Here is a 23092-nt window from a genome sequence, read left to right as displayed (position 1 = left end):
GTAAATTAAACAACTCTTTATTTTAAGAACACAACAAACACTTGCCAAACAACAGAAACATTAAACAAATCTGAGGTAGAGAGTATTCTTTTTTTATGTCAAAATATGCATGAGTAAAATTTACAAAATAAATATCTTAATAGAAAAATTAAATACTGCAGTGTGATAAAACACACATAGAAGATGGCTCAGACAGACTGCAAAGTTTAAAGTGCTCTGTTTTATGTCTGATCGTAAAAAGCCAAAATATCTCCAAATTACCGAAGTTGAATGACTTTTCTGTCAATGATGTCATCGTCCTTCGAGCTGGTCGTTGGCAGCACTACATTTGCTTCAGTGTCGCTCATTTCTCCACTCTAACTACAGTCCTGTCAGCCACTACCGTGTGGGTAAACAACACCAAGTTAGCTGCCCGGTCTGCAACACGCACGTGCACTCGCGCAGTGTTTTGTGCGCATGTGCATATCATGCGCAAAGCATAAACATGTATATCGAACATTTATCGAACTTTTGTTAAAATTATATTGAGGAAAATTATATCGCGATAATTATCATTATCGAATTATCGCCCAGCACTTATTCTAGTGTGTATAAACTGGGTTCTGGCTCATGATGAATTCGGCTATTGTTCTTTTTTTTAGCTAGTCTCTGGGATTGTTATTAATTTTTAGTTCTCAAAACATTGTCCTTAGGTAACCTTAATGAGCTTTGATAAATTTAGAAGAACATACTGTTGCACACTAAAAATTAAATCTTAAAATGCAAGATTTAAATGTTTCATAACTGGTTGTGTTTTGAACACGCACAATTTGTTGAAATGTTAAAATCCATTTAGGATTATCACAGTGGTTAAAATTTTAACTCAAGCTCAGAAATTAGTTTTAAGAAGAGCATTAGTCATGTTTCCCTTCAGATATCTGCAGCCCATTTAAAAGGTTTGGGATTTTATACAAATTTAAAGGTGCTGGATTTCATTTTTTGCCAGTGTGGCCAAATTCATGGAAGACCTATACCTACAATTTGAAGATTATTAAATTTGATGGGCTTTGAAAATCCATTTGTCGTACAATAGTTTTGCTTACCTTGTACAGGACTCCAGGTTTAGCCTAAGAGTAAATAGGCATTCTGAATAAAGGCTCCTTGTTTTGCTTTTATATGGCATATCAACATAGAAATTGTAAGACTTTTTGCAATTTTTACAAGAGCAGTGATAATGGTTTTAAATAATCCATATTCCTGATTTCTGCATGTTCCTGAACAGTCTAATGTAACAACAATGTTGAATTTAGTGTTAAAATATCCATCTATGTAACCACCTTTACTTTTTTTTCTTTTATAGTATACAGATAAGGAGGAGGTTGTCTTGTGGATGAACACAGTGGGACCATACCACAACAGACAAGAAACATACAAGTACTTCTCCCTCCCCTTTTGTGCAGGATCGAAAAAGACCATTAGCCATTATCACGAGACTCTAGGAGAAGCTCTTCAAGGAGTGGAATTAGAGTTCAGTGGGTTGGACATAAAATTTAAAGGTAAGCACAGTGCAAGCTAAAATTTGCACAGCAGAAAATTCAGCTCAGGAAATCTACGCAAATACAGACTCATGTTAAACTTTTTTTAGGTTGTTAGGTTGAGTGTTGCCCTTAATTAAACCATTGCACATCTCGGCATTAGCAGCAAGAAACCATTACATTATAATAATAATAATATAATATCATAATATATGATCATAATAATAATAATAATAATAATAATAATAATAATAATAATTGCTTACATTTATATAGCATATAGCATATAAATATATTCTGAACACTCCACTCAAAGCGCTTTACAGGTAATGTGCAGCATCCACCTGGATGATGCGGCGGCAGCCGTAGTGCGCCAGAACGCTCAACACACATCGGCTATCAGTGGGGAGGAGAGCAGTTTAATGAAGCCAGTTCATAGAGGGGGATTATTAGGAGGCCATGATTGGTAAGGGCTAATGGGAATTTGGCCAGGATGCCGGGGTTACACCCCTACTCTTTTCGAGAAACACCCTGGGATTTTTAATGACCACAGAGAGTCAGGACCTCGGTTTTACGTCACATCCGAAGGACGGCGCCTGTTTACAGTATAGTGTCCCTGTCACTATACTGGGGCATTTGGACCCACATGGACCGCAGGGTGAGCGGCCCACTAACACCTCTTCCAGCAGCAACCTTAGTTTTTCCCAGGAGGTCTCCCATCCAGGTACTGACCAGGCTCACACCTGCTTAGCTTCAGTGGGTTGCCAGTTGTGAGTTGCCGAGTGATATGGCTGCTGGCTGATTATCTGGCTTTACATTACATAACATTCTAGCTTTACATTCTAGCTGCACTCATAATGCTAAGAGAAATCAATTTTATGTTTGCCCAAGAAGAATGGGCTTCTTCAGGTGTTTGTGCCATTGTGGAAAGTAATAAGGTGGCTAGAGCGCTTCTGTCAGCTCCATGTAGCAGGTGGGGGATAACCTGTACCATCAGCCTTGCACATCTCAGGTGGCCCTTTGGCAGATGTTCCAAGCAAATCAGTATGGCTTGGTGAAGTAGCATATCTAGCATATCCATGTCATCTTTATTAAATATGCTTTTTTGTAAAATGATATTTCTGGGGAACACATTAAGTTTGTGTACTTAGACACAATGTCTGAATATTTTTTGTGTGCTCCTTTTTTGAATGGATGAAATTAAATGAAAAAATGCCAGATGCAAGATTCTTATTTCTGTACATGGACGGTTAGTCACTCACTAGAATGAAATCGTATCTTACTTGTCACAGGTGGGTAGGTTGAGAAAAATGTGATTCTTTTTAGTCAGCGATGGACTTTATACAGAAGGAACTTCATTTAAAAATGTAAAAAAATATATTTTATGTTAATAAAAACACAGCAGTAGATAAAAGAAGTCAGCCCTTGAAAAACGCCAGGATAGTTGTATGGATTAGCCATTTGTCTGATCTAATCTGCGTAATGAGATATTATAAAAGACCAAGAGGATGAAAAATATTGAGTCTGAGTCAAGTGAGGTAACACTAAACCCTCATAATACTCTCCTACGTCTCTACTTAGCAAACAGTTTTATTTTCTTTACAACAGGACTAAATGGACATTGCTCATCTGGAAATAGTTTGATTTTGAGATATTGAGAGCTTTCCCATACAAATATGTGTTAAGAAAGTGCCCCAATGAAGCTAAATAGGTTTATTCAAAATCCTGTAAAACTTCCATGTTCTTTTTAACCTAACATTTTAACTAATATTGACATACTGGAGAGTACTCATAAATACAGAAGGGCATTCAACAGAGCAATTTGAGTAAAGTATCTTGTTTAAGGTACTCAGACATAGTATCAAGTCATGACCCAGTAGTCTGCAATCTAGATCCCTTAATACACAGCAGTCCAGGCGGAGGAAATTGCACATATCTGACAAATTCAAATTGAGTACATAAACGACAAAAAAAAGGAAACTAGTAGACACTTGTGAGCAGCAGAAGGCATTACTTTACACAAAGTCTTCATGGAGTATATATTTAGTTATTCCATTTTCCTGTCAGATAATGGTAATCTTCACTGGGATCGGTCTAGAGACTAGTGAGTGTTTTGGATTTATATGTGTTTATAAAGTTCCCCATAGTGGATAAGATGAGCTACTGCATGAGGTCTCCAAGTCTTGTATTCTTAGTATCCACTGTTATTTCCAAGTGCTAGGTTAGAATAATAAATTCTGTTTTCATATCCTTACAGAGGAGGTCATGCAGACAACATACTGTGAAATTGAGTTGGACAAAACAAAACGAGATGCCTTTGTTTATGCCATAAAGAACCACTACTGGTACCAGATGTATATTGATGACTTGCCAATATGGGGTAAGTGATCTCTGAAGTTCTATAGGTACAAATGTGATCTTGTTTACACTTATGGCCACTTATCCTGTTACTATTACCTCACTACATTTTGTACTTTCTGAACTGCCCTTTTTGCAGGAGACAAAATATAGATAAGCTTAGTGTCAGCTTAAGTAAAAAAAACACTTAAGGTTCCCGTTTCTCTTCCTTGCGACTCCAGCATCTGCTGTTAGGTGCTGAGCTCGTATATAACAAAGTCCTGAACCGAGCAGTTAATATAACATTTAAACATTTTAAGACGTTTCCTTTTGCAACTAACATTACAATCTGAAGTATTTCAAGGATGCGTACGTTTGGAAAAGAATGAGAACGTAGAATTTGCTCCCGAAAGGAGGCTATTTGGCCCTATTCATTAATTTCAATTAAGCAACTTATTTCTCTTGATGGTTCATCTAAGGAGCTGGGTTAGGCTGTAAACTTTTAAATGCAGTCTAAGCTTTTTTTGTCTTGTTTGTTGAAGTATTACTAAGAACTTGTATGCACTACTATCTCACGTAAAGTACATCACCACCTGCTTGGAGAATTGAACTGGTTTGATTTGCAGGTGCCTTTGGTACTTTATTGGTAAGCTGATGTTAATGTAGTGTAACAGTGGAGCAGTCAAGCTGTGCAACCCAGTGGTTTAAGTGAAGCATGAGCAGTAAGTATCATTCTTAATTGCATCCATTCATTTTCAGTAGCCATGTTGAAAAGACCAGTGAGTCTGTACAGGGAATCTCTATTTTTTATACTTGCATTTTATTAGCACCTGCTGGTGATGTCTCCAGGGCAGGATGTTACATCTTATCGCAGCTGTTAACACTTGTCTTTCCTTTTCAGGCATAGTTGGAGAAGCAGATGAGAATGGAGAAGATCACTACCTCTGGACATACAAGAAGTTGGAGATAGGCTACAATGGCAATAGAATTGTTGATGTGAATCTGACTAGTGAGGGGAAAGTCAAGCTCGTGCCGAATACAAGAATTGCAATGTCTTATTCTGTAAGTTTATTCATAAAGCTTAAAGTCACAAACATACTAGGATGCCTGTGGCATTTAAAAATATATACTGGGGAAAATTCTGACATTTTTCCATGGGGAGTGATCATTATGAAATTATGGAATGGTTTTTCACAGTTGAGAAATACTTTCTTTCAGGTCAAGTGGAAAAAGTCTGATGTGAAGTTTGAAGATCGATTTGATAAGTATCTAGATCCATCCTTCTTTCAGCACAGAGTAAGAAGACTTTTCAATAGTTTTAACTTATCTTACTATATTTTCTTTGTGTCCACTACCAAAACTAGTTCCTTCAACACAGCAGGCTTATTGGTGAAAATGTCTAGTGCACCTTCTACTATTAATGATATTTTTTTCAGTAAAGAATGAATTAATAAAAATTTCTTAAAGATTACAATTTAACAGTGGAGGTGCATTTATTACAAAATTAATTCATGGAGCCTCGTTCATGAGTCTATAATCCCTACTTGTACAGTTTATATTAATCTTGTCTTTTTTAGATTCACTGGTTTTCAATCTTTAATTCCTTCATGATGGTGATTTTCCTGGTGGGGCTGGTTTCGATGATTCTGATGAGGACATTGCGAAAAGACTATGCCAGATACAGCAAAGAGGAAGAGATGGATGACATGGTCAGTGTTCTGTGTATATTGTACAGGTTAAAGGATATTAGTCAGGGAAGTGAGTGCTTCCGTAGCATGTGAGCTCAAAATGGGTACAGACTGCGCTTAGCCAGCAGCCATATCACTCGGCAGCTTACAACTGGCAACCCACTGAAGCTCAGCAGGTGTGAGCCTGGTCAGTACCTGGATGGGAGACCTCCTGGGAAAAACTAAGGTTGCTGCTGGAAGAGGTGTCAGTGGGGCGCTCACTCTGCGGTCCCTGTGGGTCCTAATGCCCCAGTATAGTGACGGGGACACTATACTGTAAAGAGGCGCCGTCCTTCGGATGAGACGTAAAACCGAGGTCCTGACTCTCTGTGGTCATTAAAAAATCCCAGGGCGCTTCTCGAAAAGAGTAGGGGTGTAACCCCGGCGTCCTGGCCAGATTTCCCATTGGCCCTTACCATCTATGAATTGGCTTCATTACTCTGCTCTCCTCCCCACTGATAGCTGGTGTGTGGTGAGCGTTCTGGCGCACTATGGCTGCCATCGCATCATCCAGGTGGATGCTGCACATTGGTGGTGGTGGAGGGGAGTCCCCATTACTTGTAAAGCGCTTTGAGTGGAGTGTCCAGAAAAGCACTATATAAGTGTAAGCAATTATTATTATGGCATTTGTTTTCTTGGAATTTGTAATACCGTTTGAATTTTCTTTTTATAGTGTATTGCATGTTTTGTAAGTCATCCTGGATAAGGTATGTTCTTTGAAAATGAAAAATCATCAGCAGTGGTTATTGTAAGAACTATATAATAGTACAGAATGTCTATGTCTAATGTCTAATGTCAAGGAATACTTGGATCAGGTTCCTTCATAGTCTTCATTGCTCAAGACTAAAAAGGTTCAGTTCTTTTAGTGTAATGTTAGACATTCCTTTATGGCTGTTATGGTCCTTTATGAAAGTATATGGCTGTTCTTCTCTGGACTGATTTCAGAGAAGCAATACCTTTTTTATAATGTGAATTAATTGTCCACAGTTTTTTTTTGCATTGTTCAATTTTAGTATAATATTGTGCAGTTCTAGTTCTATATTCTTACATTGTTTCTTTTTGCCCAAAAATAAGTTTCTTGTGTTTGCCCAAGTTCTACAGTATTTTGTAAGTTTTGGTATTGTCTGCAGACTTGGGTAGTTTGCTAACTATTGTAGAACTTAAATCAATTTGCTACTGAGATTTGGTAGCTAGTTGTAGAGACCTCTTGAGAACAATCGTGAGACATCCACAAAGATGACAGTATGTAAAATATGGTTTTTAAAGCGGGGGGAAAAGAATAAATAATGTTAATTTAGCACATAGAACTGTCAGAGATTACAATTTACCTGACACTGTAGTCAAGCTTAGAAAAGTGCTTTTGGAAGATCCACATCCCTAACCTACTGTATCTGCATTGTCTGATGCAGGATCGAGATCTTGGTGATGAATATGGATGGAAGCAGGTTCATGGAGATGTGTTCAGGCCTTCCAGCCACCCCCTGATATTCTCATCACTGATTGGTTCTGGCTGCCAAATCTTCTCAGTCTCCCTCATTGTTATTATTGTAGCAATGATAGAAGATCTGTATACAGAGTAAGTACGAATGAAGCTTATCACTGTCTTCAAATTATGGTGTTTGTTTCGACAGCCACACATTCTTAACTTCAGTCCTAATGTCTCATCCATGCTATGAAATGTTTTTTTTCAGAGATATAAAAAAAAATCCCTTGCAAGGATTGTCTAAAATGATTTTGCTTTTTAACACATTGATGCATCTGTTATACACTCCTATAGATGTGTCCGATTCTTTTGAACCTGTGGCGTGGTCTGTTGGTTCTTTTAGTCTCTTTGTTGTGAGAATCAGTTTGTAGGGGGAGTGTCATTCTGTTATATTATTATACACATAGCCGTGATCTCCAGTGATATTAGCTTCCTCTTAGGACTGCCTATAAGAAACGATACATTTAAAACAAAAACTGCATTCTTTCCATGAAACGCTGCCCTTAAAATTTCGTCCTCATACTCCTGATAGCATTGTCTCTGACTGCTTTGTCGTACTGCTGTGTGAAATTAGTTTATTTAGTTTTTTAGCCCATTGAAAAGTCCCTCGTCATATCTGTGAAGCCATAGTTTAAAGATGGAAATTCGTTTTGCATCTACAGCTGACCAGTAGATGGCAGGATCTACTTACACACTGATCTATGTCCTGAGTGTTTCAAGGAAACTCATTTTCATTTTCAAGCTCAGTGTGTGTCAGCACTCCAAATGCAGGGGTTTCACGATTTTTTACAACTCTTGTAAAATCTTTTAATGGGTCTTGTTTTGGAATAGCAATACTTTCTTAATTTCTTAACTTTCTTAAGAGAGCTTCAGTCTAAATTGAAAAACCTTGGGGTGATATTCGATTCTGGCTTAACATTCGATCCACATGTGCAGCATATTGTCAGAACATCTTTTTTTCACCTCAGAAATATCGCTAGACTACGCCCTATGCTATTAATAACTGTGGCCGAAAAGCTGATCAGCACATTTGTGTTCTCTCGAATTGACTACTGTAATGCTCTACTCACTGGGATATCTAAATCTACTTTGAACAAACTGCAGTATGTCCAAAATTAAGCAGCCAGAATCCTGACCAGGTGTAGTGCAAGTGATCACATTACTCCTATCCTGGAGTCCTTGCACTGGCTTCCTGTCAAATTCAGTGTAGACTTTAAAATCCTCATGCTCACCTATAAGGCTCTGCATGGCTTGGCACCTCAGTACCTGTCTGAACTATTATCGCCCTACTCCCCACCTCACAACCTTTGCTCTTCTAATTCTGGTCTCCTAACTGTCCACCAAGCCCATCTAGATTCTATGGGTGACAGGGCCCTCTCCTGTTATGCCCCCAAGCTCTGGAACTCTCTCCCCAAGGATATCAGAGAGTCACCTTCTCTAAACTCCTTCAAATCCAGACTCAAAACCTTCTTTAGAAAAGCCTTTACTTAACTGGTTCCATTCTTCACCCCTCTGCTTTTCTTAGTAGCACCATCCATGGTCTCCTCTGTATATTGTAATTGTGTTTTATCTTGTGTATTCTTTTAATTTATTGTTGTTGTCATTCTGTAAAGTGCTTTGAGAAGCCAACTTTAAAGGTGATATATGAATTAAAGTTTATTATTTTTATTATTAATTATCTTTCTAAAGAGACCTTGATCCTGCTGCTAAACTCGTGCATTCTGACTGGAATGTTTTCTTCATACAAAAATAGCAAATATAGGAACCAGCTAACCAAAGACTTCATCTAATAGATACAGCAGATATCATTCTGAAGCCTGTGGTATTAAAACAAGCTTGTTTTCTGAATATATGGCATTATGTAATGACATTTTAAATTTTGGCTCAAATGCTTTCATTCAAAGGCCATACTGAACAGTTGAAGAAATAGCCCAACAAGCTTGATGTGTTTGTATCTTTTAACAGAATGCCTACATACTGTAACAAAATGTGCAAGAAATTATATATGCAAATCTCATTATGCAATAAAAAATAAACTTTTACATTCCTTCAATATAAAGGAGTGCTAATAGGTCAGCTCTTATTTGTTTCTGTGACAATATTAATACAAAATGTTCATGTTTACTGTATCTTATTTTTTAGTCCTGTATGTTTTTTTTTACTAAAATGTATTAAACAGGTCTCAAACAAATGTAAAAACATGTTCTCCTACTACTGACAGTGTAAATATTTTTTTAAAAGCTATCTTTAAGATGTGGACATATCCATTCATATGGATACTTAATGGGATGGACAAAAAATGTCATAGTTCTAATGTTAATTTAATGCTTTAGTTCTGGAAGAGGCTGCAGAAAATCTAGACGGTGTTAATTGTGTAGTAGGTGGCAATGTAACTGTTTTATTAATACTGGCTACTTTTAAGTGCTTCCCCCTTTAAACACTACTCCCTTTGAAAACAGCATGTTTCTCTGTGAATTGCACATGGAAAAATAAACTTTAACTTCAAGGTATATTTTATAGAAAGCACCACATTTCTTGTTGCTTTTTTTGTTCATTTAATAGAATTCAAGATCCAAGTTCATTTCTTGAAGAAAAAAAAGTGCTGATTTACTTTTAGTTTTTAGTCTTTCATGTTGAAAGCAAAGTGCAAGTTCTTCATAAAGAAAACAGGTGACTCATCACTTCAGGTGTTTGTACATAAACTGCAAAGTTCATGTTGGTGATACTTCACATATTGGACTAATTTATGTAACCCATCGGTGGGAAAGTTAGAATATAATTAGACCGAATAAGGTCAATTTAAGTGTTTGGATAGTGTGGCGTTATTGCCATAGTAGTTTCATGTGGAGAATTCTGAAAGTATAAAAAAAGTTGAGCATGCTTACCTTCGACACCTAGTGAAATCTGAAGCAACTGTGTTTGATGAACAAATGGCTTGATTGTAGTAAAACGTGCCTGTGAGGTTTTTGCAGGTGTTTTGCAGATGTTTGTTAATGGCAAGGGGGCCAGTGTGGGGAGTGGATTTGCTCGTGCAATTATTCTTTACTTTGTCATTTTCGACTTTCTTATTCCTGCACCATTTTCTGCCTATTCTGGAACATGACAGATGACATGCTTGGGAATCTGAAACTAATCTCAGTCCTTCCAAAGGAACGTGGTAACAAGGCCAAATGCTTCTATACTTAAACAGGATGCAAGAATTACTACCACTGTTCTGTATTTACCATCCGGTATTGAAATATTTAGTTTTTGAAGAAAGTGACTGTCACCATATTCCTTGACATCTGTCTGTGGAGTGATTATGGAAGACCACTATGGTTTTCAGGTGTACATGGAGATCTGGAGCCTGTGAGGTGATAAGTGCAGAATGACAGAAATCGGCTTCCAAATTCTCAACAGCCTGGCTACTCCTCAGTGGCTCAGTATTGAGGCCACAGTGGAGCTTCAGAGAGTTAAAGTGGATTTCATTTTGTGACCTGGTGAATTCCTTGTCCTGTTTTTCTGATGGGTTTTATGTAGGGTTCAGTTCTCATTTTAAATTTAGGTTGCTTATGTTGTTGTTGATCCTACTGTCATATAAGTCTCCAATAATTAGAAAGTTATTGGTGTCTTCACCAATATTGCTTAATAGTGAATATTTAGAATGTGTCTAGTCTTACTGAACAATGTGTAGGGTATTTAAATCTGAAAACGTCTGCTGAAAATTAAATACATTCCAAAAGCCCTTTTAAGGGAGAAGAAACATTTAGTGTTCAAAAGTGAAACCAGATTGAAAATGTATACTCTGTGAAAGTTGCTGGTCCGTTTTCAGAAAGAAAAAAACTTGGCTTAAGAATATTGACCACACATTTATTGCCTCTTCACAGGAGGGGATCCATGCTCAGTACTGCAATATTTGTCTATGCTGCGACATCACCAGTGAATGGCTATTTTGGTGGAAGCTTATATGCCAAACAAGGAGGTAAGTTTTTTTTTTTTACAAATTGAAGAAAATAACCACTATCGTAGGTTTTTTCTGTGTACTATTTAATAGTCCAGGTATAATGTGTTTTTTTGATAGTTGGGCAAGATCAAGTTTGCAGAAGGTATACAGTAACTCATGCCATCCACAAGTGTTTTTTTAGGTTTTTTTTTGTTTCGTTTTTTGGGGAAACTTTCACTAAACAGTCAACCTTACATATGATCCTTTTTTGGTTTCCTGTGCAGTAATGTGTTGTTTTAATAACATCAGCAATATCACTTTCGCAAGTTTTAATAAGCTCCAAAATATTTAAAAAATATATATTTTGTATTTTGTACATGCAATTTTTATTATTCTTGAGTGCCTCTGACAGGAAAATAACAGAACTTCAAATATTAGTTTCTATGTGGTAGAAACATGTCATTACAGCATAGTTGCTGTGTTTTGCAAAACAAGACTAATAAATTCAAAGGAATGCCAAACATCTGCTATTTTATTGCACACTTCCTAAACCTTATATTTTTAAAGCACTAGGAGATTGAAGATAAATCTTCAGGAATTATGGGGAGAAGAAAGCAGTATTTAAAAATATTCATTCTTAAGGATTCTTTAATTGTTTTGATATTCACTGATGAAACACGCTTTTTTATTTTGCAAGTATTTTTATACTAATATTGTTGTCCTTACGTACATGCATAATGTAAAAAAAGTTTATATTTACAGCGCTGTTCATTTAATTATTTACCCTTTTCACACCTAAATACAGTTCCAGTTAATACAAAATATAATTGAACCATATATCCTGTTTCATGAAAAAGAAAATTCAGCTTTGCTAATGTAATTCTGGAGGTTAGGAAGACATTCCACATCTGATCTCAAGCAGTGCAGTTGCTTTTTGTTGCAAGATGCAATTTGAATTAGTTGAGGAAATGAAGAAAACATTATCGTGCAAAGTTATCTTTCAAGTTAAGCTTGATTTTTAGCTTTTTTAAACTAGATAAGTTGGAAACAGAATATAAACAGTGGCATCTATAGCCCAGTTCTCCTTCTGGAGAAAATGAAAATAAGGTGTCATTGTGTTAACCGTAATCTTTTGAAATATTAAAGTGAGTAATTCTGGAGCTTAGGGAGAATTTCCACGTCTGATCTCAAGCAGTGCGTTGTCATTAAGAAATGCAGCAGGGTTTAAGGTATGTAGCTTCAGGCAGGCTCGGATCCTGCAGGTGTGATAATTACTGAACTGAGGCACCATGGTGGATCTGGACTTGCATAACCTGTTCAAATAGTTCATGGGGTGCAGTCATAAGCCTGTGAGGTGGCCAGGCTAGCACAGAGTATAAATGCTATCTGGAGGTTTAACTTCTGTTCTACTCTGTGTAATGGGTCACAGTCTCCTGACAGATTTTGAGTTACAATATGAATAGCAGTGGAGTACAATTTCCCTTTTAAGCAGCCAAGTTCATCATATAAGCTCTAGTACATCTAAGCAAGTACAAGAAATTGGAAAAATTTCTGTCTCCGTACTTTTCTAGTCAAATAATGTCCGACTATTATTAAATGGCTTTTGTAAGCTGTACGTTATATTATTCGGGAATACTTTTTTCTTTTCTTGTCTGTGAGTTCTGTGTGAAGGTGCTGGTTCTCGGGGAAGGAGAGAACTTCACATAGAGGATATAAGACAAAGGTGATATAGTTGCACAGGGATTTTCCCTCTATATTATCACTGTACATTTTCTATTAGAGAAGGGATTGCAGTAGATGATGAATGTCACTGTCGCAGCTTCTAGAGAAACCATCAGTTTTTCCACCAGTACCGTTGTAAAACAATGGTCTACAAAAGCTTTATTGATGTATTTTTGTTGGTGGAATTCGAATATTGACGGTAGGACTATCTTTGAATGAAACATAAGCAATAACGATAAACTGAATATATTATTTGTAAGGTCAGTCTCACAGGAACCTTTCAAAGCTATACAAAGAAGTTGACAGTTTGCACTGGTCTGTGCTGCAGTAGTGCGTGGCGTTACTGGAAGAAATGTGCAACAAAGTGTTTACACAACTGTTAATGAATCAACCAAGTCTTTGGTTTAAATCTGTCAAGTGATAGGATTAACTGCTGTTCTGAAAGAAGAGAAACTTGTAAGTTTCGGTCTCTTTTCCCCTTTTCTATTTACTCCTAGTTCACTCAAACTCTTAACATAAAGGCGTAATCTCCTAGCAACAGTTATCTTTCAGGCTTTCATCTGTTTGGGTACATTAGATTAATCAATAAGGACTTGTTTAATCTGTCAGAAAATCTATCATTTTTAATTGATTAAAAATGCTCATAGAAATAGAGGAATGTTTTATATAGCAATTGCTATTTATTTCTATGAATGTGCTCACTAATTTGGTTTGTAGTCAATAGTGGATGGAATTGGCTCCGGTTTCTCTGTTCTGCACAAAATAACAGTATATGACGGTAATATACACAGGCAAAATAAACAAAACATTACCTGTGTCAGGAGTACTTTTTGTGCTGACCTGTAGGACAGCGACGCAACACCACCATGCTACAGTGAATTTATAAATACCACCTTGTTTCAGTTTTCCTTCAGTTTTATTCTTACCACACACTGAGGCAAGTGGTGACAATAGAACCTTACGAATGATGCATATTACAATTTAAGAAGGTACGTGGTGATGTCATTACGCTTGTTCATATTGTGTATTGTCAGCAATTATTCCAGCATGGAGCCATGTGGTCTTTGCTCTATAGGGCAGTGGGTAACAGATTCCTGAATGTGGGCAACATGCAAAGCACAATATCTTAAGTGGTATAAGTGAACAAGGCCCTTTGTCTCCTGTTTTGCACAAGTTTGTCATGCAGGAGTACACATTTACTTCTGCTGTACATGGTCAAGCAAATATGAAACTAGAAGGTGTGATCTAAGGGGATCTAAGGCATTTATTGCCTACTTGATACCTTGGAACACATTAATATTCAAGAAAGTTTTCATTATGATTCATCATTATAGCTGTGTCATGAGGCAAATTATAAACAGAGATTGATTCGGAGCAGTGGCTTCCTACTCCGTTGGGCCCCTGAGCAAGGCCCTTAACCCCAACTGCTCCAGGGTTGCTGTATAAATGTCTGACCCTGCGCGCTGACCCCAAGCTTCTCTCCCTGTCTGTGTGTCTGTGTCTCATGGAGAGCAAGCTGGGGTATGCGAAAAGACGAATTCCTAATGCAAGAAATTGTATAGGGCTAATAAAGTGATGTTATTCAATGCATAATTTGAACATTGCTCTCATTAAGATTTACGTAGAATAAGCAGTCACGATAACACTAACTTCTGTCGCATGCTAGCGGCACAACCGTTACCAGTCAGCAAATGCACGCAGTATTTTGTGTGGACTCCTGATTTGTATGACATTTTATTTTCTTTGTTTTAAAATTTTTAATGTAATGTGTATTGGCCAAAAAGTTAGAAAATGTTATGTAATATGTTGCGTTTCCTTGAAAGGAGAATGAAGGGTTTATCAGTTAATTGTTTTTGTTGCAAGAATCAATTTGAATTAGTTCAAATGAAGAAAACATTATCCTGCAAAGTTATTTTTCAAGTTATGCTTAATTTTTAGCTTTTTAAAAAAACCTGTAGATAAGCTGAAAACGGAATATAAACAGTGGCATTTATACTCAAGTTCTCTTTCTGGAGAATATGAAAATAAGATGTGTTGTTATGCTAACCGTGATCTTTTGAAGTATTAAAGTGAGTAAAAATAGTCGCCCAGGAAACACCATGATGGAACACTGAATTATCACATTCCTTTAGAGCCCCTTGAACATGGGCGCAAGTATAGCTGATGAACATTGAGACTATCACTTTTCCTCCATTTTAATTGTCCTTAAACAACTGTGACATCAACAGATGTCTATAGTTTGCAGGACAGTTACCTCTAGCTCAATCTTTTCCTCATCCATTCAGTATCTAAATCCTTCTGTTTATATGACTTTGACAATGCACTTGATTAATAAAATATTAGCCTCAAACAATTAAAAGCCAGCTTGAAATTACTGTACGTTTATCTTCTGTGATAGTGTTCCTGCTATAAAATTTTCATTTATTGGAAATGTGTTGGAGATGGTTTTCTGAATGTACGTGTTTTCATGTTCATAGTTTGTCACAGAACCTCATATTGGGATTCTGAAATTAGAAATGTGTTCACAAGCTTGACTTTTGCAAGTAATGAAATGCAATCCTTGTATCTATTTAAAATATAGTATAAAGTTGTAGATTAGTTTGGGCATGCCTGTATAATTGCAATTAAACCATGTTATTTCTGTTCGTGGTGTTTTAGTTCAGTTATACAGTGTCTTTATTTGCCTTCTCATCCTTTTCATATTCGAATAATTTGATTATATGTGTCTGATTCCCTGCCAATCTGGAAAATTGCTGCTTGACAGCCACAATTATAATTACATCAGATCTGTTTGCATTAGTGTGTTGCCTATATCTTGCCTATATCTTGCTTCACTATAATTATTCTGTTGCAATTGGATTTTATCATTTGGGATTTATGATCATGATTTTAATTCAAGATGACACTCTAAACATGGTTATTCATGACATTAGATTATACTGATGCTTAATATAAATAAGGACACTGCACAAGAACAGTTTTAGACTGAAGCAGCTGCTGTCCATCATTTTGATGAGTGCAAAGGACCAAGTCAAGGTTAATTCAGTGCCGAAAAATAAAACGCTTCAGCTATTGAGCCTTCTTTGGGCGTCCTCATCAAATTCAGGTGTCATTTTTGATGAATGCTCGATTTGTCAGTTTTCCCACGGAAACATTTTTAACATTTATTTTAATTATGTCTTAAAACTGTGGACAATATCTAACTTTCTATAAATCTTTTGGTGAAATTCAATTGCATTTTTAATATTCCATCTATAAAACCTAACTCTTCATTACGTCTTCTAGAGCATATATTGAAGGCTAACCTTCATTTTATCACTGTCATTCTTCTCAAACACGGATGTCTGTTGTGCTTATTTGGTTAACAACTTCCAGAAAACATCAGATTTTGCCAGATTTGCTTGGTTATTGTGAGTTCAGTGTGACTGAGAAAACCTAAATTATGACGATCATCTCATGCTAATAATAAATTACCCTAAAAGTAATCCTATTGTTCTAACATTTTAATTTTGTTCCTTCCCTTCCTAACTAGTCTGGCAGTTATATGTATTCTTGGATGTTTTGCAATTGTTTAATCCTCCTATCCTGTGTTGTACAGTAGTGTTACATAGTGTTATTATGCAAGTGCAATCTGTATGTTTCTTTAAATAATACCCATTTTGAGAGCCTCTCAGCACGTGGAGAAAAGCACGAGAAATTAAAAGTGTTGCTGAAAACTTGTTTCACACAGGAAGAAGGTGGATCAAGCAGATGTTCATTGGAGCCTTCCTGATTCCCGCCATGGTGTGTGGAACTGCATTCTTCATAAACTTCATCGCCATCTATTACCACGCCTCAAGAGCCATACCTTTTGGCACAATGGTGAGTGAGGAAACGAACATCAAAGTACCTTCTAGTCAACATACTTTTATGCCACGTTTTGAGCTTTCTTTTAATACGATCTGGTCTTCAGGTTCCCTAATGTCTTAGTGTTGTTCATAAAAACAAGTTCTTGACAGATTGGTGTCGTAAGTGTTGATTCCTTTGACTAACTCGATCTTTTGAAAGAATGTTTGTAAAAAGTTATTGGGATTATATTTATCAGGGGATGAGTGCGTTGTATATTTTGATGAGATGTTAAATGTGGTACAGGTTAAATCTGCCAAAGAGAGAAGGAATCACTCCAACATCTATATATTAATACAGGCTGACTGGACCTCACTAATTTATAGCTGGACATACCAGTTCTTCAGATATTTTTCTCCTTTCAGTGTATTTCTAATTGCAGTGCTCCTAGAGAGTGTAGAACAAGATGCATTAAAGCCGTAAATATTTATAGTTTCATACTCTGTGCATGTACAGCCCTTTCACTGAAGGAAGGCAAAGTGCGGGAAATTCAATTGGAATTTACCGCAAATCACACCTATATTGAATTCAGATTTCTAAGTTCCTTAAAGCCCCAGCACAATGTAAACTAGATTGTAATTCTAACTGTTCTTTTTATAAGTACTTCTCGTAAGTGATGTTCTTTAGCTTTAGTAATCCTGGGATGATAGTAAGGTCAGATCTTACACATTTTGTGAAGTAAAGAAAATCCTCAAAAACAATCTTTGGCTTGATTTCCGTCATCGAGCTTTTAACCTTTTGTTGTGAATTCAGATTTTTTAATTTAGTCTACACAGCATAGCACTGCTGCTTCGTTAGGAAGTTTTTAAACTGAGGACGTAAAATTTGGTGATCTCTTCCTCTGAACGTCCTCTGAGGTGCTATAGTGCCAGCTGGTATTTTGGTCTTGTTTTGATTGAGGGATTTACTGTGGTTACAGAACAAGAGATTTTATTGGTTGACCAAGGTAATATGTGAAGTAGCACACATGACAGAGATGATATCTGGTGACCTAGTAGTACCCAAGTGTTAAGATGATGCTCTTATGATTTTTTGTAAAAACATTTAAGCAATAAACCTGGTTGATTTAATGTTACTTGTTGCTATAGCCCAAATATTTAGTAATTCATTCGCTGATAAGGAAACTAAACAGAAGTTAATTCCACACTAAAAAGTAAAAATGTTTCAGCTACGAGTCCCTTTTCAGGTGTCTTTTTACTTTTCAGCATGGAATTAACCTTTTTGCGCTGTTAAGCATATTTCACAGTGGGAGCATGTGTAACAATTTGATATTGCATTTGGACAAGATGTGCAAGTCCTTTTTCTGAGCTTTTTCTTACCATTTCTGAAAGCTTTTTGGACTCATCTGCTCTTAAATATGTGAGTGCATTTATTATACAGGTTGAAAATCCTTGCTCCGAAATTCCAAAATCCGAAAGTTTTTTTTAATGCTGACATGACACGCCACAGATGGAAAATTCCACAAAGTGCGGGATGGTTCCACCACGTACAGCTGTTGTGCACTGCTAGGAGTTTTCATTTTATTTACCTGTAATCATATTCAATGCTTTGTTTTTATACCTTACATAAAACTTAATACCTGTATAGTCAAAAATAAAATACAAATGGCGTACGTGTACTGTAACCTTTTAATCAAAACATGACATCATAGGTGGAGACTGATATCTTACCTTTCTGATGGTATTATGTTAAAAAATTATTAAAAATTTATATACAACTACATTCAGGGTATATGTATAAGCTATATTATGAAATGTAAATGGATAGAGTGTTTAGACTTGGGTTCCATCCCCAAGCTGTCCCATTTTATAGATGCAATCAATATAAAAATATTCCAAAATCCGAAACAATCCGAAATCCACATCACTTTCGGTCCCAGGTATTTCAGATAAGGGATTCTCAACCTGTAATGACATTTATCTGTAGCATTTATCTGCTACTTGGAAATTTAGTTTGTCCTGCTAGTACTGTTTGTATGTTGTTGATTTTTGTCATGCTGTCTTAAGCTGCTGATAGTTTAGTTATAAAACCTGTTCTTAATGCATTAAAATAACTTTTGTTTTATGTAAGTAGAAGTAAATATTCAAAACCAGTGAGTTTTCTTTCCTTTCCTGCAGTGTTAGGGCTAAGTCAAATGAAGCAGGAAGGTTAAGCATTGCTACCTTGTAGTGCTGGGGCCCTGTGTTCAGTTCCAGACCTGGGTTGCTATTTGTGTGGAGTTTGTACGTTCTTGCCACGTTTGTTTGGTTTTTTTACCGGATGGTGTCTGTGTGCGACCTGTCTGTGATGGACTGGCGTCTCATCCAGGTTGTATCCTGCCTTGTGTCTGTTGCTTTCCAGGATAGCCTCTGGCTACTCCTCATTATCCTGTATTGGATAAAGTGGATAGAAAATGGATCGATTTTTTAATATATGAGACACTGTCTTAGTGTAGCTGCAAGCTTTTTTTAACAGTCTGGTGTTTCCCATAAAAAAATGGTGTTGATAAAGGTGATGAAATCCACAACCCATCCCTGCTTCGAGCCCACTATTGTGAAATAATTAGGATTTTGTTTTAAAACAGTACATAATACAGAAGGTACCCATTTAGAATTAGAACGGAGAGGAATAAAAATTCTTTAAGTGCTAAAGTTAAAGCAATATTATATCTTTCTGAAATATTTATGCTTGTGCATTAATCCTGTTTAAGTACATGGGAATCTCCAAATTGTATAGTTAATTTTATAAACTATCAGAGTTATCTGGTGAAATGGAAGTATTTTCTTTACAGTTGTTCTCTTTACAGATGAGATTAGATTTTGTGTCTAGATCATCAATACTTTTTTTGGCTCTTTTTTTATGGCTAAAGTGGCAAAGCAGTCAGTTGCATAGGTTAGGACAATTTGAACTTTATAGTTAAATCCTAACAGAGGTGATAACCCCCCAGTTATACTTACTTAACAGGATTGTCAAACTTTGTACATAACACAAAATTATTGTTTCTTAATAACCCTTCTTCTGTCATAGATTGTTTGCAGCTTTTTACACGCTACTTGTTGAGATCTGACAGATCAAAGTTTAATGCTTTCACAAATCCAAATCTCTATACAAAGCCCTTTCATGAACCCTGGATTAAATTAAAACCCAATATGGACTATGGTGCTGGAACCTTTATATTAAAATTGCATTATAAGATATTTCACATTTGAGCTTGAAAGTTAAATGTGGAGTACACGGCCATAATTCTAAAGACAGCTTCGTTTCTAGTTTCTGATCATCTCACTTTGATACCTGATCCATTTTTGTTTTGTTTTGGTTGACATTTCATAGTTAATTCACAATCTTTTTTCACTGTATCACTGTATTATGACAAACTTTGAAACAAACTGATTTTGTTGCCAGATAAACCTCTAGTTGACTCAGCCCAGGGATAATTGCAATAATTTGTAACTCTGGTAAAGTAGTAAATTTTTATTTTGTCTCATTAAACATAAAAAAAAGCATGTTGATCAGTGAATGTGCAGAGATCCTCGTTGGCCTAATGTTACTTTACAACTCATCAGTGAAGAAATCTTTAAATAAATATCTGCAAAACCTTTTTAATTCAGTGACATATCAGCATTTATTGACCATTGTGTTTCATGCAATGAATTGATCCACCCTGTGTTAATGGAATACATGCATCTGCTGAGCAAGCATGTACGATATCACATTTCTGTGGGCTAATCTGATTTTCTGCAAACGAATGCTGATGCAAAGCAGTTCTTTGTATTTAGAGACCGACCATGCTTTTTGCATTTATGTGAGATTAAACCTCCACCTAAAAGAAAATATTGCCTTTTCAGAAAACCCTACCTTTTTGATCTTTATATGCATATTCTGTGGTGGTTTTAAATGTTTTTATTTTTTTATATTTTAATGTTCTGCCATTATTATGTTAATTACAATTGAAAACAGAAGGAATAGTGTGGTTTTAAAATGATAGTTATGCTTTATCTGATTGTCAGCTGTTACAATCAGTAGGGTTTTGCTAATGGACGCATTTCATGATTAATAAAAAGGAGACTCAGGAGGTTGAGACATGTCGCTAAGATGGCTCGGATCTTGTGAAAACCAGTTTCAGTCCTCACTTTTCCATCTTGTCTCCAGTAACCTGAGTCACCCAGCTTCCTGTGCTATTCAGAGCTAACAGTCATGTCTGTCAATGCATTTCATGCATTTGTATTAGCCTCTTTTGTCATTACTGTCACTGTGATCCAGAATTTCAACTTTAACGCCCAACACCCATCTGCTACCACTGTGAGGGGTATATCAACCATATCTTTATCTTTCAAGCTAAAGAACTCCATCTTAACATCCTGCGAAGCGATTGTCTGAAGCGAGAATGACCACACTTTTAATTTTCATACAAGAGCTCAAGATTCCTCGACTTGGAATCTTCCTTGACCCCCAGGAATGCATCTCATTTAAAACTGTAGTCCTCGGAGCTGATGGAACACCTCAGCTGAAGGAAGTCTTGTTAAACATTTATTTTTTCTTCTGCTGTATTGTCTTAGAAATCCGTTATGAGTTGGCCAAGCATTAAACCATATCTTCTGAGTTTTTGTATTTGGGGGAGTTTCTGAAGCTCAGGTTTTTGTGGAACTCGTACTGGGTGGAATACACATGCTTGTTTGTTACTTGTGGTATGTGTAAATGTATATTTGATGTTCACTGTCATTATTCTGAAGCTGCTTTATATCTGTTCACCCATCCTAGTCATGCAATAACATATATAATTATATGGGTTACTCATTTTCTTCAGATATACAGCAGTAAACATTACTTTTGGTTTTATTTAGTTTAGGTTTGCTCTTCAACCCACGTCATAGCGGTGCTAAAGATTTCATTAAAGATTGTCTTGTGTATTCACTTTATTTAAGAATTTCAACAGTTTTGTTATACTTATAACTTATAAATGGTAAAACATATTTTTAAATTAAATTTATTTTTAAAATAACATTTATTTAACTCTGCTCTATGTAGCCCCTTCTCACACCACCTGCCTTTTTACCTTAATCTTCATTATTTGTCCTTTTCCCTTAGGTGATATGTTTCAATATTATGAGGAGAAATGCCAAAACCAAGCAATCATTGTATTGTTAAAAGATTGTGGTTTAAAACTGCTCAGTGAATTTATTGCCTATTTTTTAGGTTGCCGTTTGCTGCATATGTTTCTTTGTTATTCTTCCCTTGAACCTGGTTGGCACAATTTTGGGCAGAAATTTGTCTGGGCAGCCCAATTTCCCTTGCCGTGTAAATGCTGTGCCACGTCCTATCCCAGAAAAGAAATGGTAAATATGAATTTACTGATTTTATATACATACTACTAGGAATATAAATATTCAATTTGAGAATATTCATACCGATAATATGGATATCTATTTTTCCTGATTTAAGTTTTCCTTTATCTGATTTAAGGTTTTTTTTTTACTTAAAGGATTGCTTCACATTATTCAAATTATTTTACAATTGCCATGATCTACTTGGAAATACGTAGATATTTTTTAAAGAACAGTTGTTCCTGTGTTCTGCATAGTAGATCTTTACAAACTGATGTGTATGGTTTAAAATCATTTATCAAAATAAGTTTAGTAAAGAACAAATGAATGATTTAATCCTGGAGAATATTAAGTCATGCAGTGCTTTGTTCATGTTTCATACAGAACTGTTGAAAGTCCTTTATAACTAATGTCTGAGCCTGCTTTACAATGTCTATATGCCTTTATTTTTGGAACTCGGCTAAATCAAAGATATGGTAGAGACTTCATTTAAAATCTGGGGGAAAAAGATCTCAAAACAATGATTCAGTTGTTTGTAGGTTTTTACCCAAGAGTACAGTTTAATACAATTTCTCATTCCCCATCGTTTGTATAGTATTTCACTTTGAGACATCTAAAAATAACATCATGCTCTTCTTGAGTTGTTGTCACTGAAGTGTTATGAGAAGTAGCCTTTTTATGAGGGGGCTGCATAGACTTCCTAAGCGTCTGAGTGTTCTTTTCATTTCAGGTTTATGGAACCGGCTGTTATCGTCTGTCTTGGTGGAATTCTGCCATTTGGCTCCATTTTTATTGAGATGTAAGTGTTTTTTTTATAAGTAACTCTGCAATTTCCATTGTTCAAAACTATGCATTCTTTCAAGCCAAATACTAAGTTAAAGATATTGGGAGGGTCGTGGGGACCACATGTGACTATAAGAACTAATTTCTTTTCAATGCCATTCTTTTTGCAGGTATTTCATCTTCACTTCCTTTTGGGCTTACAAGATCTATTACGTCTATGGTTTCATGATGTTGGTTCTAGTTATTCTGTGCATCGTGACAGTCTGTGTGACCATTGTGTGCACCTATTTCCTTCTTAATGCAGAAGACTATAGGTGGTGAGTACATAGAGAACAGGCCTCTCTGCCCATCTTTCATCAAGTATATTTTTGTCTTGAGTCTATTATGCATACTTTGTTGAAGAGATTTAGTACGGCTAT

At 36.1% G+C, this 23092-nt stretch overlaps 1 protein-coding gene across 1 annotated transcript in view; it reads left to right on the top strand.

Moving 5' to 3' along the window:
• tm9sf3 (transmembrane 9 superfamily member 3) overlaps positions 1-23092 on the top strand; it is a 38912-nt gene that overhangs the window by 5346 nt on the left and 10474 nt on the right. Inside the window, exons 2-12 of the mRNA XM_088635511.1 lie at positions 1340-1535; positions 3772-3894; positions 4753-4913; positions 5070-5147; positions 5429-5560; positions 6988-7154; positions 10928-11022; positions 16436-16566; positions 21763-21902; positions 22621-22689; positions 22844-22990. Of these exons, the coding sequence (XP_088491637.1) occupies positions 1340-1535; positions 3772-3894; positions 4753-4913; positions 5070-5147; positions 5429-5560; positions 6988-7154; positions 10928-11022; positions 16436-16566; positions 21763-21902; positions 22621-22689; positions 22844-22990 (1439 nt within the window). The remainder of the gene's footprint in view (positions 1-1339; positions 1536-3771; positions 3895-4752; positions 4914-5069; positions 5148-5428; positions 5561-6987; positions 7155-10927; positions 11023-16435; positions 16567-21762; positions 21903-22620; positions 22690-22843; positions 22991-23092) is intronic.

This window comes from Lepisosteus platostomus, chromosome 6, assembly GCF_059453375.1.
Source record: "Lepisosteus platostomus isolate fLepPlt1 chromosome 6, fLepPlt1.hap1, whole genome shotgun sequence".
Taxonomy (NCBI): Eukaryota; Metazoa; Chordata; class Actinopteri; order Semionotiformes; family Lepisosteidae; genus Lepisosteus; species Lepisosteus platostomus.
The sequence above is the reverse complement of the archived record's forward strand: the minus strand, read 5'-3'. Positions and strand labels throughout refer to the sequence as shown.